Genomic DNA, 18153 nt, shown 5'->3' with positions numbered 1-18153 from the left:
TCAGCTCACTGCTAGCTCCATCTCCCGCGTTCACGCCATTCTCCTGCCTCAGCCTCCCAAGTAGCTGGGACTACAGGTGCCCGCCACCACGCCTGGCTAAATTTTTAGTTTCACCGTGTTAGCCAGGATGGTCTCGATCTCCTGGCCTCGTGATCCACCCGCCTCGGCCTCCCAAAGTGCTGGGATTACAGGCGTGAGCCACCGCACCCGGCCTAAGGCAGTGCATTTAAGGCAGTGCATCCTAAGCTCTAGGAAATTTCCTTTGAAAATCATCTCCTCTGAGGGGAATGTGCCTACACATGGCCCTCAGGAAGATCTGCTTCCCAGAAAACTGTACTTAAAATGACAGCGGACTGAATCTAGGTTTTCCTTTGAGTTTGGTATTTACAGGGGTAGGAGCGATTAGGGGAGACAAGGAGAAAGATCATAAATCCAAAGTGCACACATCCTTCGATTCTTCAGCTCTCTATATAGAACCAAAGACAGTACAATAATAGGTATATGAGAACAGAGCATTGAAATCAACAATAGTGTGCAAATAAAAGATGAAAAGTTCTGAGAATTATAAATATGTCATCACAGGTGGCATAAAAAAGATATGGGTTTGTTAGAATTTAATTTTTTTTAAAGTTTACTTTCTGAATTTGTTCCTATTCTTCCTGAGTTACTAATAAATGTATGAAAACAAAACCAGAAAAATAAGAGGAAGGGAAGAACAGAGAAAAAACATACTTAAACATTCTTAGGATTCCTCTCCACAAGTCAACTAGCATCCTTTTAGTACTGCAGCTCATTTTTCCCATGATTTCTGCTGTGTGACAGGTAAACATCTTTGCTCCCATTGTGAGCTGCCCCAAAGCTATGTTTAAAACAAAATGATGCCAGAATCATCAAAAGAAAGGGCACTCAGTGGAAGATTCTTTGTTCTTCAATTTGGCCAAGTTTCAGTCCAAGATGCTGGCGTCATCTAGTTGTTTGGTTTTCTGGGCCTAGCCATTTCCAACTTCCTGAGTTTTTCTTCACCATTTTTTTTAAACACTTGTTTTTTGAAAAGGAAGCGTCCACTGTAGATAAAGCGTTCCTCATGGAAAGGACCCCAGCTGCTCTTCTCAGCAGTCACAGATCTTCCTCCCACCATTGCTGTGAGTCCCCAGGATTGAAACGACATCTCACAAGAGCAATGTGAAACAGCGATGGAGCCGCACTGCCAGGTCAAAAATCTCAGGAGATGAGCAGAGCAAAATCTGGTTCAAAAGGGAGCTTACTGCAAGTTGAATGTGTGTGATGGACTTCTTAAATTAAGAGTGGCAGCTGGGTGTGGTGGCTTACCCCTCTAATCCCAGCACTTTGGGAGGCCAAGGCAGGTGGATCACCTGAGGTCAGGAGTTCAAGGCCAACCTGACCACCATAGTGAAACCCAGTCTCTACTAAAAAAAAAAAAAAAAAAAAAAATTAGTCAGGCATGGTGACACAAGCCTGCAATCCCAGCTACTTGGGAGGCTGAGGCAGGAGAATCACTTGAACCTGGGAGGCAGAGGTGAGGTTACAGTGAGCCAAGATCATGCCATTGTACTCCAGCCTGGGCAAAAAGAGCAAAATCTCATCTCAAAAAAAAAAAAGCAAAGAGTAGCTACCTGCATGATGTATCTATCTAACTAGACAGTGTTTTTTAATAAGTAATTAAATTTTTACTTGGACAGCTGGGTTTTGTTTTGCGTTTTTGTTTTATTTGTCATTAGGTTAAAATAGAATTTTAAGTGAAAAATAAAATCTAAGGGAAATAAAACCTCCACACATGTCAGTAATTGGCTTGTGTGAATGAAAGCAAAATGGAGTTTATGAATTCTATGTCCTGCTCCTTGAATCTCTTCCCTCCCACAAAACAGCAATTCCAGGACTTCCTCTTCAGTCCAAAAGAAGGTACCAGATCTGTGCACTGGGGCGATGTGGAAGAGACCTGCTTATTGCCCCTGATGTAAACTCCAGTAAGAAAAGATGTCAAGTACAAGTACTAGGAAATCACTTTATACATCTGTTTATAGGTTTGTAAGTACATAAAGATATTAAATGAGAGCTTTCCAAACTCAACTCAAGAGTTCAATTCCATTTTCTGGTCATTTTTCTTCCTCATTGTATACCTGCTTATTTCCATTGTTAGCTCTTGCATGTTTTCCTCCAAGTTTTGCTTTTTGGCCCCTTTATTTTATACATGTCTTTTCCTATTGCCATTTCACCTTGCATTCACCTCTCTCCCCAGAAAACTGGAACATTAAGCCCTTTTCAAAATGTTTTTTTGTGGCATTATTAAGAATTAGAGACTGAGCAAGAACCACTTTTTTCTCCTTTTTATGTAACTATTGTACATAATAAGTTGATAGTTATCATTTAAACTGAACTTTTTTCTTAAAGTAGTTTCAAGTTAGAGAAAATAAGAGTGGCAGAGTTTACCCTTAGTGTTCTTACTCCTATCGAGAAGTAGATTCTCAAAGCCAGGAAGAACCCATTATAGGAATTTCAGAATATATCTTCTGTCGGTTTTCATCTATAATGAGGTATATGAGAATGAAGTATATAAATGCCCTGAGAAATTTGGAAAGGGACAGCTTTTTAAAAAAATAAAACATCTGTTTTGAGAAAAGAAATGACTCGTTAGGTTTTACAGAATTAATTACAAGTTTGTCAGTAGTATCGGGGCTTAAGCAGTAAAGACGATTAAGTCTTCTTTTCCAGGGAGAAGAAAACAAAGTTCCCAATAAGAAGTGTAATTTTCAAGACTGCAGTACAAATTAGGTTGATTTCTTGAATCACACCATAATCATGTGCCTCATCTCTAATTCTGGAAGACTTTGAAAGAATGATAATCTACCTCCACCCCATCCCAGGGGCCTGAACACACACACTGAAGTAGAAACCTTTTTCCACTTCTAATGATCCATTACTTGGACAAGGAACTCATTGAACATGAGGCCTGATTTTACAAAACTTAAACCTTTCCATTGGCAATTTATTGGGGTCCATGAGAATAATCCAAATGAAGAATACGTAAAATATCTACTCCCATAGACAAGGTTCTAGAAACCAAAACCTATTTTTGAATTGAGATTTATGAGAAGAAAGCACTATCTCCTGAGCAATAAACTCTCCACACTGAAAAACACATACGCCTTGGGTTTCTTATGTTCTTATTTCCCAATGACCCCCAGACTTGAGTAGACACAATGTAGTAACTTTTGTTTTTTACGTGTGAAGAAGAGAAAGCAGGTGAAACAGTTGAGTTGTATATTATGGCCTTGATCCATTTCACTCCTGCAACTTGACCCACAAGTTAAATTTGAAAACTTAGTTCTATGAATGAGTTCTCAGTTTTTAAATATGTTTGTATAGGATATCTATATCCTAGACCAACAAGAGGACAATAGCTCAAACAGAACACAATTATGAGACCAGCATTCCAAGCACAGTCAAAGGGAGGTCCATGAATATTTATGTATCCTTTCCAATGACTTTAGTGGGGAGCGGCTGCCTGGAGTGGTGACAAGGCAACCAGGCCCTTGGGTAGCTGAATTGCAAAATAGAATTCAGCTTAAAGCCGGTCTAAAGAAGATTGCACTTAAGTGTGCTTCTGAAATTTTGATTTGTGTCCACTGGCACTCTTTGCGGGTTATGTTTAGTTTTGCTAAAGAAACTCACGGAGTTCATCCTTGCCTTCTGGGTAATTCTTCAGAGGGTTAGGGTGAGTTAATAGCATCCATGTGGCAAGATAACAATAGATTGGTGTTGCTTTGTGGAGGCTCACACATAGAAGTGGCTTCCTCAGAAATATGTGTTGGTTTTCATTATTTTAACCCTCACATGCTACTGATCTCTTGTCATCTAGTTATTCATTTAGCACATGGAGGGGCGTTCGCTAGAGTTGAGCCACTTTGTATGCAACAGAGATACTCACGGGCAGAGGGGGATTTCACAACGCAGTGCTTACTATCCTGAGTAAACCAAGCCATTTTCATCTTAGGCAGTGTCACATCTGTCATAAACTCATATGGCTTGAAAAGAAGGAAAATCGACAGGAAAAAAATCACCCGTGTTTCATTGTTGTTTTCTCTTATTTTGTAGTTTTAAAGTATTCATAACAATGGACCATTTTATTTAGACCATAGCAACTGCCGTTCAGCAAAGGCAGTGAACACTTTTTGTTTGCTAGTTTAAAAAGCAGTTCAACGATTGGTGTGGTGTTTATTAGGAAATGATGACAAAAGAGTTCTGGTGGTTTTAATAGTTTTAGCTTACGAGAGCTGTCGTTAATTTTGTCTGTAGTGTTGCAGGTGAAAAAATGCACAATGGATAAATAGTCTATATTGGTTTAACTGAACATAATATATAGTGTGTTCTGGAGTTGTTTGTCTCAATAGACTATAGTAATCAAAAGTAATGAACCTATTATGTGCAGGACCTTGGAGAGCGTCGAATGGCAGTAAAAGTGTGGCACATAAAAGGTTTATTAAAGGAAATTAAAGTCCATCATTGCCACACCTGCTCCCCTATTATAAGTCTATGGCAGGTCAGTGCCTTCAATCACAACTCAGCCTCTGAGAGCAGAAATGCAGCTCCCATTACCATTGCAGTCACACCGCATCGGAGCTAGTGTCAGGATTTAAGGATGGGAGCCACTGAGCGCACCTTCTGCCTGCCTCTGATTTTCAACAAGCAAAGCAACTTATTTACGTTTAAGAATTCCTTCTGATAATGTGCAGAAGTGAATTAAACTAAGAGATGATTAGCGGATTCTAGTGAAATGGATGAGTGTATCAAGGTCAGAGTCTGAAAACAACAGGCTTTTAAAGTCTTTGCATCCCTTTGATAATTGATTTGATGACATTTAAAATATTTAGTAATGATGTTTTGGGGAATTTGACACTGACATATATATCACTCAAATTTCACCTTCCTTATACCTTTGAATGATTATAACTGGCATTTATTCTGAAATTATAAGAGTAAATGTATGTCATTGTTGATAATCAAAATTTCTAATGGTATTTTCTGGGGGCGTTTCAGGGGTTTGTCTTCATGGTGCTTTTTTACACAAGGAATCATTTTTTTCCCAAGCTTAGAAAGAGATATGTATTCGGAAGAAAGGACTTAGATTTTAGTAAATTGGTCTGAAATCTTTTGGTTTGACATGTGAGGTTTCGTCTCCTTCACAGCCACTGTTAATGAGACGAGCCTTTTTCCATCTTTGTAATGCCAGAAGTGTTTGAGTCACTTCAAACACTTGTGGACAAGGACATCTGCCCTCTTGTCGCTGTTCTCTCTGGTTTCCAGCAACTGTGGATGTATTTCCAAAGCTGGTGGTGTGTGGGGGGAGTCACAGTTATGTACTATAGAGCCGGGCTGTGAGTCAAGAGCATGGAAGGCTACTGTTTTTCATAATGACCTTCAGAACTTCTAATTACATGTTTTCATATTTTGGTCAATGTCAAAGGAATGACCTTAGGACTTTGTGTTCATGTTATAGATGGATGCAGAGGCTGAAGATAAAACGCTGCGTACTCGCTCTAAAGGAACTGAGGGTGAGTTAGCAAGCAGGTTCTATGACACTATGCCTACCCCACCATGAAATATGAGAGTTCCAGTGCTCAGTCCCTCATGTGCAGTCAGAATGATACAACTTCCTCGGGGCTTCTTTTTTCATATCAAGCCAGGACACTGGCTCTTGGCATGGAGAGGCAAAATATTATGAACTAGGAGTTAAAGAATTCAGAAAAGTCCAAATGATATATGATGCTAATTTTTACAAAATGCAATCATGAGTGGATTTGAACATCACGCAAAACAGCATAAGGTTCAGCAAGTGAAGGATGTTTCATGGAAAACTTCAAATTAATGGCCAAAGGAAAAGACAGAATGATTAGTTTATTGCCAAAGCAGGTTTTGATTTTTATGTGATCTGGTTTAGTGGTTCCCAACCTAAACTCAGTTCAAGTAAAATGATGGTGTTTGTTTTTTGACTGTCTCTGCTGGGAATTTCCAGCAGCTCTGATGTTTGGAAGGTTTAACTTGCTGGTTATCCCTCTCTTTTTGTAACCAACAGATGGTAATGTAATATTGAAATATAAACAGGCCCTTGATGATCTAAACATCTGGAAAACAGGATTGACTGGCAATAATACCCCTTAAGGAAAATAAATTTTATTATAATTGGCTATATTTTTGTGACCCTTAATTCTAAGTGGAAAACTCTAGGTTCACCACAGCCTCTGAAAGCACTCGGATAGCTGTTCCCTACCCACCCCACCCCACCCTCCTTGGAGTCCACCTCACAGAGGAAGAGCTGCGGCAAAGCCGTAACCCTGCAGCTCTTTAGAAGGGTGTTGACATGTACAGTTGACAGTAGCTGATCAAATGGAATGCTTTCATTATCTGTATATTTGTATATGTAGTCAGGTAGTTAATTCCTCTTTGAGCAAAGTCCAGAATCCCAAAATTTTTAATAAATTCAAGGATAATTGTTTTCAGTTAAAATATAACCATGCTTATCATTAACCATGGTAACCAAGATGCAGAATAATGCTGTGCTCATGAGACTTTTTTCTACCTAAACAGAAATTTTATACTGTATTATTTTCCAGTCTTACTTTATATTACTTTTAAAGTAACCACATTATATATCCTAATATTTGGAATGTAGTATTTCTGAACAACAGCTTTTTTATGGAGCAAACTTCTCAATAGGATACCAGCTTAAGAAAAGCAATTTGACCCGTTATTTGGAATAAGTTTATGCCTGCCATAAATATCAGCACGCTAGGGTGTGTATTTGGATTATTTGAATTTCTTCTTTTGACTTCTAAAAGCACAGTACTCTGTCATACTTTTAAAATGTGGGTTTTTTAAAATTTGCAATTCCTTTTGGACTTTAAATTCCTCTGGCACAGGCATGAACACCCTTAATAGAGCCAAAATGTTCTTCTAGAAATGAAACAACTGTTTCTCGTGAGGCATGAGTAATCTTTAAAACCACCTGTTGTCTCTCTCAATATGCTGCTTATCCTTGTGTAGGCAGGTATTTATAAACATGAACTTCTTTAGTTCCCATCATTTCAGTCAGAAAAATCAAAGCTGTTTTTCCTGTAAGTTCTTCATTTTTAAAAGGTTGGTGATATTAACATGGCTGAAGCTCATCCTCCCCTTTCTATATGGAGGAAGTTTACGAGTAAAAGCATGGGACATATTTATTTAGTAAAGTTTTACCAGTTTTATTTGAATATGTCTTAATATTAATAAAAATATAATCTTGAGATTCCTTTTGAATAATTTTCCACTAAAAATAAAATGTATTTAAAAAATAATCTGAGTCATTTGTGCTCCTGTGAATTTTCAATGAATCTTTAAGGACAGGTACCTGGAAAATCCAATCTATGATTACCAGGCCCCAGGGTCACCCAAGGTACTCAACCCACAGTCTGCCTATTCTGGGCCACATCCATCTGTCCTCTCATCTCCAAAGAACTAGAGCAAGAAAAGATAAACCCACCCAGTGAGAAACTTGTTGGTCGTTACCTCTAGGTGGGTGAAAAGTTTCCATTATACAGTTTTGAAAATTATCAACTGATTGAGTCTTCTTTTTCTTCTTTTTTTGTCAACAGTGCCAATGGATTCGCTAATCCAGGAGCTCAGGTAAGATTTGCCCTGTATTACTTTTTTTCACATTAATGGGCTTTGATTATTTGAATAATTTGTACTTCTGAAGCCTCAGAATACTTGTTTTAACAGAAGGAATTGGCGAAAGGGCTTTTTCCATCCAGATGCTGTGTATGCACCAGGAAGGCAGAAGAGAATAACTGTACTGATACTTGATCCTGAACAACTCAATCTATTGTATTAATGACATAACAAAACAACGTTTTGCTGTGATGTGAGTGGTAGCCCACTTTTCCTCATCAAGCGTGTGCTCCCTTTGTGCACACCTCGCATGCGGTTGGATTTCACACTGATGGTCAGGGAAGAGCTGAGCTGTTATCCATGAACCTGACTGGTGGATAACCCAGATCCTAAGTTATCCACTTCTTACATTAAATAATTAGAAGATTTCAGGCCGAGGTGAGCAGATTTCCTGAGCTCAGGAGTTCGAGACCAGCCTGGGCAACACGGTGAAACCCCGAGAGTACTAAAGTACAAAAAATTAGCCGGGCATGGCAGCATGAACCTATAGTCCCAGCAATTCAGGAGGCTGAGGCAGGAGAATTGCTTGAACCTGGGAAGTGGAGGTTGCAGTGAGCTGAGATCATACCACTGCACTCCAGCCTGGGTGACAGAGTGAGACTCCATCTCAAAATATTAATAATAATAATAATAATTAGAAGATTCTATCGGGTAACTAATTTTTTTACCTAAACATGGGAACATAGTGTGACCAATAGTTTTTTTGAGTGGGTTCATGCATTTTCATCACAGATATTGTTGCTACTACACCTAGACAATATTGTGAAAATTCCACCCTAACATGTTTTCCAGGATAAATTCTAATTAGATTTTCTTTCAGTGTCTTTGTCAAGGTGTAGTCAAAAGAAAGTATGTTTTTTTAGGAAGAAACATATGCAGATGACACATTTTCTGTCAGGAACAAGATAATTTCTCTGTATATTTATCTACATGTGCTATTGACAACCTGGGAAGTCCCAAATCCACTATTTAGTCCACCTTTCCAGAAACAGCAGTGGTCTGTATTTGTTCCTCAGGGAAATGTTTGAAAAATGGAGGATGTGTAACAGTGTCTAATACACTTAAACTTTGTAAGGTATGCAATTTACACAGTTCTTTCTCCAGGCAACTGAGCTTGTGATTCCCCTAAAACACAGGCTGTCACTGTTGCTTCCATGTGGCTTATGATCTCTGTCATAGCGTTGGTTCATTTATGTAGCAAAACACTTATCTGTTAGAATTCATGCAGATGCTCTTCTCTGTGGAATTTTTCAGTAGGGAATCCATGGCCCTACCTGTGTAATCAATTTTGTCTTATGAATTTTATTTTATTTTTATCTGTTTATTTTTTTGAGACATGGTCTCAAACGGTCTCACTCAGCCTCTCAGGCTGGAGTGCAGTGGTGCGATCACGGTTCACTGCAACCTCAAACTCCTGGGCTCAGGCAATCCTCCTGCCTCAGCCTCTTGAGTAGCTGGGAGTACAGGTATGTGCCACCACACCTGGCTAATTTTTATATTTTTAGTAGAGACAGTGTCTTGCTATGTTGCCTAGGCTGGTCTCAAACTCCTGGGCTCAAGCGTTCCTCCCACCTCGGCTTCCCAAAGCTCTGGGATTAACAGGAGTGAGCCACTGCACCCAGCTTAAGAATTTTGATTTTGAAAGTATTTTGATAAGAACAGGACATATAGTATACCCCTACATTTGGACAGGATTAAACTGTTGAATAACCTTGGTCATTTAAATTATTGCCTTTAGAATTTGCTCTTATTTAAAATTCTTATCTTTCTGGAGGCTTTATTTATATCCCCTGTAGAATGTTCAAGAGAAGTTTAAAATGACCCAGTGCTCCAAGTGGGGGACATGTTTGCAGTCCTTGGAGTGGTTTCTTGGTTCTTGTTGTAGAATCAGTGTGCCCGTGGACACGAGGCCACTTACATGGTGAGGGACACCAGAGCCTTTTAAAGGAATCAAGCCATTTGGAGAAAAAAAGGCCTTAATTTTAGTGATGTTTCTTGAAGGCAACTTTTATACAAGATAATCTTTAAGGAATTAATGTGTGTACATTGACCTAAGAAGAAAAATATAATTCATAGATAAAAAGTTAGGTATTAGCAGAGAGAAGCAAATTTGTGGGAAGAAATGTTTACTGTGCTCTATGTGGAGAAATAGAAATTACTGTTTGAGCATGTCAGTAGCATTAATAATAATTATATATGTGTGTGTATATATATATTGAGATGGAGTTTTGCTCTTGTTGCCCAGGCTGGAGTGCAATGGCACGATCTCGGTTCACTACAACCTCCGCCTCCCGGGTTCAAGTGATTCTCCTGCCTCAGTCTCTAGAGTAGCTGGGATTACAGGCGTGCACCACCATGCTGGGCTAATTTTGTATTTTTAGTAGAGACGGGGTTTCTCCATGTTGATCAGACTGGTCTCAAACTCCTGATCTCAGGTGATCTGCCCATCTCAGCCTCCCAAAGTGCTGGGATTACAGGCATGAGCCACTGCACCCAGCCAATAAACTAATATTTATTGGGGTCCTATGCCAGACACTCTTGGGCTTTCTTAACCTCTATTATCTCACTTAATCTTCCCGATAACCTTATAAGGCAGAAACTCTGATATTTCAATTTTCAGATGAATAAAGTGAAAATAAATAATTTATGGAAATAACCCAAGGCTACACAGCTGGTAGGCAATCCAGACTTCGGACTCAAAGGCCAGCTTCTCACCCACCAGACTAGTCTTTCTCTCACACACAATTAATACTGTTTAGAGAAGAAACCAAAAAACGATGTAAGCAACAGATTTCTCACAGTCTATATTTTTAACCCTTATGGTTTATCTTTCAAACAGCCTAGTTTTCTTTTTCTTAAATTTGGACAAATAATATAGTTTAAGATAATAATGTTTCTATTTTCCTAATTCTCTAAAGATTATTTTTTGTCAGATATTTCATTTTAACTAATTTGTTATTAGAGTAACTCAGAAAGCTGATGATAATTGTTGGGAAAATTTATAAACATCATTAATTCACCTATTTTTCTTTAACGAGATCCAGCTTATAAAAATCACTAAGTGATTATTTGAAATTTTATAATCATTTCTGTTCAACAGAATGACCGTGCTTAGACAGACAAGGTCCCAAGTTGTTTCTTTTTGGTTTTGGTGGAGCCTCACTGTGTTGCCCAGGCTGGACTGCAGTGGAGCAATCACGGTTCACTGCAACCTCCGCCTCCTAGGTTCAAGCTATTCTCCTGCCTCAGTCCCTGGAGTAGCTGGGACTACAGGCGTGTGCCACCACGCCCGGCTAATTTTTTATATTTTTAGTAGAGACAGGGTTTCACTGTGTGAAGACAGGGTTTCACTGTGTGAGCCAGGAGAGTCTCAATTTCCTGACCTCGGGATCCACCTGCCTCGGCCTCCCAAAGTGCTGGGATTACCGGCATGAGCCACCGCGCCCGGCCCCAAGTTGTTTCTTAAGTAGTTTAAGTTGACCCAGACATAGATTGTAATTATTATTCTATGTAAATCTTGGGGGAAAAGTACTGATTCATATGGAAGCTTATATTTTTAGCATCTTTTAAATTTTTGTCCATTTCCTGCAATTCCTCTTCCAATTTTTTCCCCAGGTTTGTTGTGATCCAGCACAACTGTGTGCCTGAATTCTGAATATCTTAGGAAATGTGACATGTTTTCCCCAGCGTAAAAGTTATAGCTATTTTGTAGAGAACACTGGCAACTTTATTTGGTTCTTCTTTTTAGAATGCATTGGGCATGTTATTGCTTCTAGAGCGACTACTTACAAAAGTACTAATACAAATGAAGCTAATTTAAATATACTGTATATCGTTCATGGCACTAATAAAATTGATACTGACATTCTCATCTTCTTATTATACTCTATGTCAGCTACTATCATCACCATTAAAAAAGCAATTTATAACCACAGGCCCACCTTTAATCATATTCCTTATTAGCATTTCCAGTCTTTCCTCCAACACGATTCAGGTTACAGGTGGTGTCGAGAAGGCTCTCCTGTGTCTTTCTAAATCATGACCATTGAATTATCTCTGCGCTTTTCTTTTATTACTATTATCCTTAGTCTGAACCTCATGCTATTGCATCTACTAATATTGGTAATTGTCTCTTGCACTGGCAAAGTGTTTTTACACCAGTCCAGCCCCCTTCCTCTAGCCCCTGAAATGACTTTCGTATGTGACTACTTAGAGAGACAAATGAATTCAGGCCTCTTAAGTATATTAGAATCAGATCTCTCTGTCCATTCATGGTCTTTTTGCTGTGTACCAATTTGTCAGCTTAAGTTTGGTAATGAAAGTTTTAATTTAAGTTTCTCTCTTTGTTTTATTTTACATAATTTCTTACTTTATATAAAATCCTATCATTTGGCATTTTCCTCTAAGTTTTAAAATGTTAAATATTTTATGAGCTCTCTAATCAATAAATTATAGGTTTATTTTATTTATTTATTTTGAGACAGGATCTCACTCTGTCACCCAGGCTGGAGTACAGTAGCGTGACCTTGGCTCATTGGAGCCTTAACCTCCTGGGCTCGGGCAATCCTTTGACCTCAGTCTTTGGAGTAGCTGGAACTACAGGCATGCACCACCACACCCGGCTAATTTTGTTTATTTTCTGTACAGATGAGGTTCTCACTATGTTGCTCAGCTTGGTCTCCATCAAACTCTCGAGCTCAAGTAATCTTCTTGCCTTGGCCTCCCAAAGTGCTGGGATTATAGGTGTGAGCCACCATGCCTGGCCTAGTTATAGATTTAACAATAACATTTCATGAGTATGTGAAAATTGTTATGAATTACAGATCTAGATGGCTTTCTAGTTTTTCTTTTATCTTATTTCATTCACTATAGTCTTTATATCAGTAATAAATACTTTAATATTTTGGAGGGTTTTTTTAGAATTCAGTTTCCTTTAGTGGTCATAATTTTATTGGAACTTATTACATAAAGATTTCTGGAGGTGACAACTAAAGAAAAAAGTGAACTGATCCTGATTTCTAATAGTTAAGTGTTCCATAAGTCCATCAGCCAGGCAAAAGGAAATTAATCATTTTCATCATGAGGTTAGAGAAAATAAGGGAGAAACTCTCTTCTTTCCTTTTTGTGGTATTATTTCCAAATGTGGGGCTCAATGAATGTTTTAGAGATTTAATAGCGTAACTGCTATATCATGTTGGCAATGTATCTTTTTCAATACTAGGACAGGCCTGAACATTAGAATCCAAGAAACTAACGCCTTCAAGAAAACCCTTTTTACCTATAAGCCACTTTGAGAGGGACTCGAGACTGATCACCCAAGAAGCTGATGATAAGGATTAATTTAGAAGGGAGAAGTGTCCCTCCAGGGTGTGGGGGAGTTGTCTGTAGGGTTCAGTCACCCCGGCATCGGTCTTGTCCGTGCCTCTGTGTGATGGAGGGGCTCCGTGTGGAACATGAGGCTGGAGGTCTCACACCAACAGAAGCATTGCAGAGATTATTTTTTGTTTACTGTACTGTTCTTACTAGGGCAGAAAAGTGTCTTAAAATATATTGGGGAAGCTTTCAATAAGAATAAAAACAAAAAAGAGTTTGTAGTTTAACAAGAAAAGCTGATGAACTCTAATGCTCTTGTATGTTTATGTATTTGCATAGCCTATTCTAGCATTTAGCGCTGAAGGTGTATTGAGTGGGCCTCAACAGGTACGCACCGAATGATTTGTTGGAACAATGTGCACAGCGTCTGGTTGGAGCCATAGGGCAAGCCCGTAAGGTCGTCAGGACAAATGACATTACCTGCATTTACTCATATGTGCTGAGTTCATGGAAGTTAAGTGCTTTATACCTGGCCTGTGACAGGGAAGCGACTGAACCAGAGACAGGACTCAGGTCCCGTCTCCAGTCCAGAGCCCGCACCCCCTGCAGCCGCGGGATATTGTCTGCTGCCACTGCAGGCTGCTGCATGCCACTTTACTATCCATACTTGGGGGGGACTATTAATTTAAATTTTATCAATAAATTAATATATCAAGCTGAAAAGTATCCTAACCTTCCGACAAACCCTGCCACATCTTCATAATTCCCTGCACTGCTAATTATAAAGAGACTGCTGGCCGGGCATGGTGGCTCATCCGTGTAATCCCAGCACTTTGGGAGACTAAGGCAGGTGGAACACTTGAGGTTAGGAGTTTGAGACCAGCTTGGCCAACATAGCGAAACCCTGTCTCTACTAAAAATATGAAAATTAGCCAGGGGTGGTGGCACGCACCTGTGATCCCATCTACTCGGGAAGCTGAAGCAGGAGAATTGCTTGAACCCAGGAGGTGGAGGTTGCAGTGAGCCTAGATTGTGCAATCTAGGAAATACAATAAAATAAAATACAAATAAAATCAAAATTAAAAAAAAATTTTAAAAAGCAGACCACTACCATTTCCTTCTGAATTGTTTCCTAGAAAATAATTATGTGATTTTAAGTAGATGTTAAAATATCTAGGAATGACTCAAATATACATCCATTTTATTTGTTTTTTCTTTTGAAATGCCATCTCCCAAGCGATGACCTATCAAGGGCCTTGTACTTCCAAGGCTGATTTTGCAGTATGGGAGGTGTGAGTCACTTAACCTACACCTGAGGCCTGTAATAGTCATTTACAAATGGACTAAAAGTGGAATCCTCTTCCTTCATAGTACCCTAACCACAAAGGACTAAATAGTTAAGGTTTTTCCAGTTTTTATCACATGTATGTAATAAAATGTATATATTACATAAATTACATAGTACATAATATATATAACCGTGATTATACCAACCAACACACTGTAATAAAGCATAGTGTGTGTGTGTGTGTGTATATGTATATATATAAAATGGTGATTACACAGGACAGAGCACTCCCCAACTTGTCTAAGGTGTACTTTAAATCTTAATATCTGTATTTTAGAAAAATACTATGGAGCTAATGAATAAATGTCCATAGAGTTAAGAGACTCAGAAACAAAATAAGAGCAGGAAAACGTGCTTCATTTTCTTTGCTTGTTTTTCTCTACATTCAAATATTATCATAAGGATATTGGTGGCCTCTGTCAACCAATAGATTACAGGATTTGAGAGTCTAAGGCACTAACATCTCTAAAAATCACACATCTTCTAAAACTGTGGCAAAATATCACCACTGCAGGCTATATGTGAGGATTGACTTGTATTGCTGCTTTTGCATTGTCAGAGCTTACCTACAGAGATAATTTTTTCATCCATTTAGCTTTTCTTTTCTTGTAACATAAATACTTTTACACAGCAGAATTTGCCACTCTTGACTGAGGCATGAATATTTCCTTTGATATTTGTTCTTGTGCTCTAGCACAGTATTAGATGTTGCAGTGGATATGCAATTCACAGCATTGGTAACAAACCCAGGGTGTTATGTAACAGCATTGTTGAGGGTGAGAGGAGATCACGTCCAGCTTGGGACTCAGAGGTGCCCCCAGAGCCTGCCAGCTCAGAACCATGGCATCCCCTGGAGGCTCACTTGAAATGCAGACTCCAGGGCTGTCTCTGGACTTTTAACAAGATTTATAAGAAATTAATGGGTGTTTGGAAGTTTGAGAGGCACACATCACAGAGACCATAGGTTGAACTTTACTAATTACTTAGAAAAACTCTTCTCACCATTGCTAATTTTTAGTGGTATGAAGGTTGGCTGAAAAGTCAAAAGTCTGGGTTTCTTTGGTATTTTCTTGATTTATGAATTATTGGGGAATGTTAATCATTGTTTGCATTTCTATTTGAAAGAAAGCAGCAGAATACAGAACAAACGTCCAAATCTTGACAGTAGTGTGGCAAAATGCACAACCCTAGGTCTATCTTTGTTTTTATCTCTTAGAAGTGTTTGAAATCAACCAGATCTTCCTTAAACATTCATCATGTATCAGAAATCAGAGTTCAAGGATGGAAACTTTTAAGATGCTATTTTATATGCTTCCACAGATGACTCTACAACCACCTAGATTGTGTCCTCAGAGTATTTCATTACATGTCTCTGACAGAATCTGAAGTCTCCGTCAAATTCCATATGTCTGTCACACAGCTCCCTTGCAGCTTTGGTAATTTAGAAACTAAATTGCTAAGGCTCCTTTGGACTTGCTCAGGCACTGCACAGGTCGTTGGCTCTCTTTGGTCCAAATCTTCTCACGCTCATGCACTCTTCAGCACCTCCAATGCAAGCAAAATTATTTGACTGCATATCTCGTTTCTCCCCAGTCCTACTTGAAGAAATGCATGAACTTTAATCATCAGGCAGAATACTTCCTATCTTGCTATCTTTTAAGTCAACTATACCTATTTGAGGTCTCATTTTAATAATATTATATGCTTGTAAACATTATGTTTCTGACACCTTGTAAATTTTTTTGCTGCTTAAAATGTGAACTGAAATAAAATGTGTCCCATAATGTTGACAAATGAACTCCCTACAATCCAAATATCATGTGCTCTGGTTTCCAATATTTCATCTCAATGGGCAAATTCTCAAAACTCTACTGCAAACCCTCGCCTAGAATTTGACTGGTTTGTCAAATTCTATGGTATGAAGGTTGGCAGAAAAGCCGAGAGTTTTTGTGGTGGAAGGAACACTGGGTTAAGAGCAGCCCTGGTTTCCAGGGCTGTTTCCCTGACTAGCTGAGTGGCCTTGGAAAAATGTTCAAAGACCAAGCCTTGCTGCCTTCTTGACTAATGAAACTTTTTGCATATAGCACTTTGAGCCCTGGTGTCACAGTTTCCCCTGCCCCCTCCATCTCAAAACATACCTTTAAAAAAGTTTTAATTTATCATACCTAATTCTGACTTTTTAATATACTGCCTACTTTTTGAAGACAAGGAATCTATTTTATTTACCAGTGTAGGCCTTATACATGATGTTACTTGAGAAATATTTTATTTTACATTATCTACCCCTGTATGTTTAACCTGTTGATGTATTCAGCTGTATCTTGTGAGTTCATTTTTATCTTTGATATTCTCCTTTGCTACCTTTTCATTTGGGTTTTTTGCTTGCGTCATTTTTCTTCTCATTTAGTTTCTTCTCCCTGCAGGAGAAAATCATTTTTATCCCCCTTCCCACCAACAAATTTTGTTTTTTCAATATCATCACCATCCTGTTTTCTGAGAAAATCCTACATCTAACGCTACTTCTAATTTTTCATGTTAGAAAACGTTCTTTCCATCTCAACTCTGTTCTAGGCCATGCCTGACATAATTCTTTCCTTTGTCTTTTGACGTATGGAATTTGTACTTGTTCTTTCAGGCTCAAGACTGACACCACCTTCTCCATGAGGTATCCCCATGACCTCCCAGACTAAGACTTTTTCCCATTGTGTTCCCTAAGCAGTTCTTTACTTGTCTGTTTCAAAACACTTATTACTTTGAATTGTAGCTATTTTGTCATTCACTCATCCATCTGTCCACCCATTCAGAAGAAGAAAGCAGATTATCTGCCTTCGGCTTTACAATTTCATTGGGGAGACAATAAAAAAGGAAAAAACTATATTTTTTTAAAAAACAAAACTGTATCATATATAATTCTGCCTTTTTAATATACTGACTACTTTTTGAAGACAAAAAATCTGTTTTATTTACCAGTGTAGGCCTCGTACAGGATGTTACTAGAGAAATATTTTATTTTACATTATCTACCCTTGTTTGTTTTGAGAATAAATAATGTAGCTTGTAATTCATGATAAACGCATTTCTATTTAACATGTTGATTCTCTATAACTGTCTTTAAAGTGCTTACAACTTCTTTCCTCCCAAGTTCGTAAGTTCTTTCCCTAATTCTATCCCTTTACTTATATTTTTAAGAAAATTTTATTTTATTGTGATAAGAACACCTGAACCCTACCCGCGTAACAATTTAGTTCTGGCCCCTTTAAAACCAAGGCTGTTTAGCCAGCAGTTTCCATTGGCCCCTCAACTACAAATCAGCCTATTCTGTTTGATCGTTTCTAGTTCATTTTTCTATAATCAATAAGGGTCTTCCTTTATAAGTGTATTTTATCAAAGTATCAGACATACAAAGGAGATGTTCTTAATTCTGCCAACGTCTCACTTGGTTTCATTTGGTCATTTTCAACTGGGAAGAGAAAATAAAACTGGAAACAATGCGCCCACTGCCCATTCCTGAGCTGCTTGTAGGAAGGGGTCAGCCCAGGGAGTCTGAGGACGGGCGTGGTGTCAGACTGCCGAGCCAGAAAGCAAAGTGACTGCCAGAACCCGGGAACACTTAGACGAGATTGAAAGCTGAACAGCTGGGCATGGACAATGTAGATTGGGACGAAGAGTTGCATCTGAACAGTGGGTTTTTTGTTTCGTTTTGTTTTGTTTTGTTGAAAGGATTCTCACTGTGGTTCTCTGCCTGAGGCACAGGAACTACTCTGGGAGGC

General features: G+C 38.7%; 1 protein-coding gene across 4 annotated transcripts in view; it reads left to right on the top strand.

Moving 5' to 3' along the window:
- ST18 (suppression of tumorigenicity 18, zinc finger) overlaps window positions 1-18153 on the top strand; it is a 325337-nt gene that overhangs the window by 204199 nt on the left and 102985 nt on the right. The window contains exons 1-4 of one of the 4 annotated variants that reach the window (XM_011994468.1): window positions 1966-2042; window positions 5516-5570; window positions 7647-7677; window positions 9608-9695. Coding sequence is in view for 2 of the 4 variants with exons in the window: in XM_011994465.1 (XP_011849855.1) it covers window positions 1996-2046; window positions 5516-5570; window positions 7647-7677 (137 nt within the window). In the remaining 2 variants the exon portion in view is untranslated. Of the gene's footprint in view, window positions 1-1886; window positions 2047-5482; window positions 5571-7646; window positions 7678-9607; window positions 9696-18153 lie in introns of those variants that run through there. The other 3 variants (XM_011994467.1, XM_011994465.1, XM_011994469.1) reach the window with 3 other exon arrangements.

The sequence above is a fragment of the Mandrillus leucophaeus genome, unplaced genomic scaffold, assembly GCF_000951045.1.
Source record: "Mandrillus leucophaeus isolate KB7577 unplaced genomic scaffold, Mleu.le_1.0 Scaffold458, whole genome shotgun sequence".
NCBI lineage: Eukaryota > Metazoa > Chordata > Mammalia > Primates > Cercopithecidae > Mandrillus > Mandrillus leucophaeus.
This window is presented reverse-complemented; position numbering and strand designations above follow the sequence as displayed.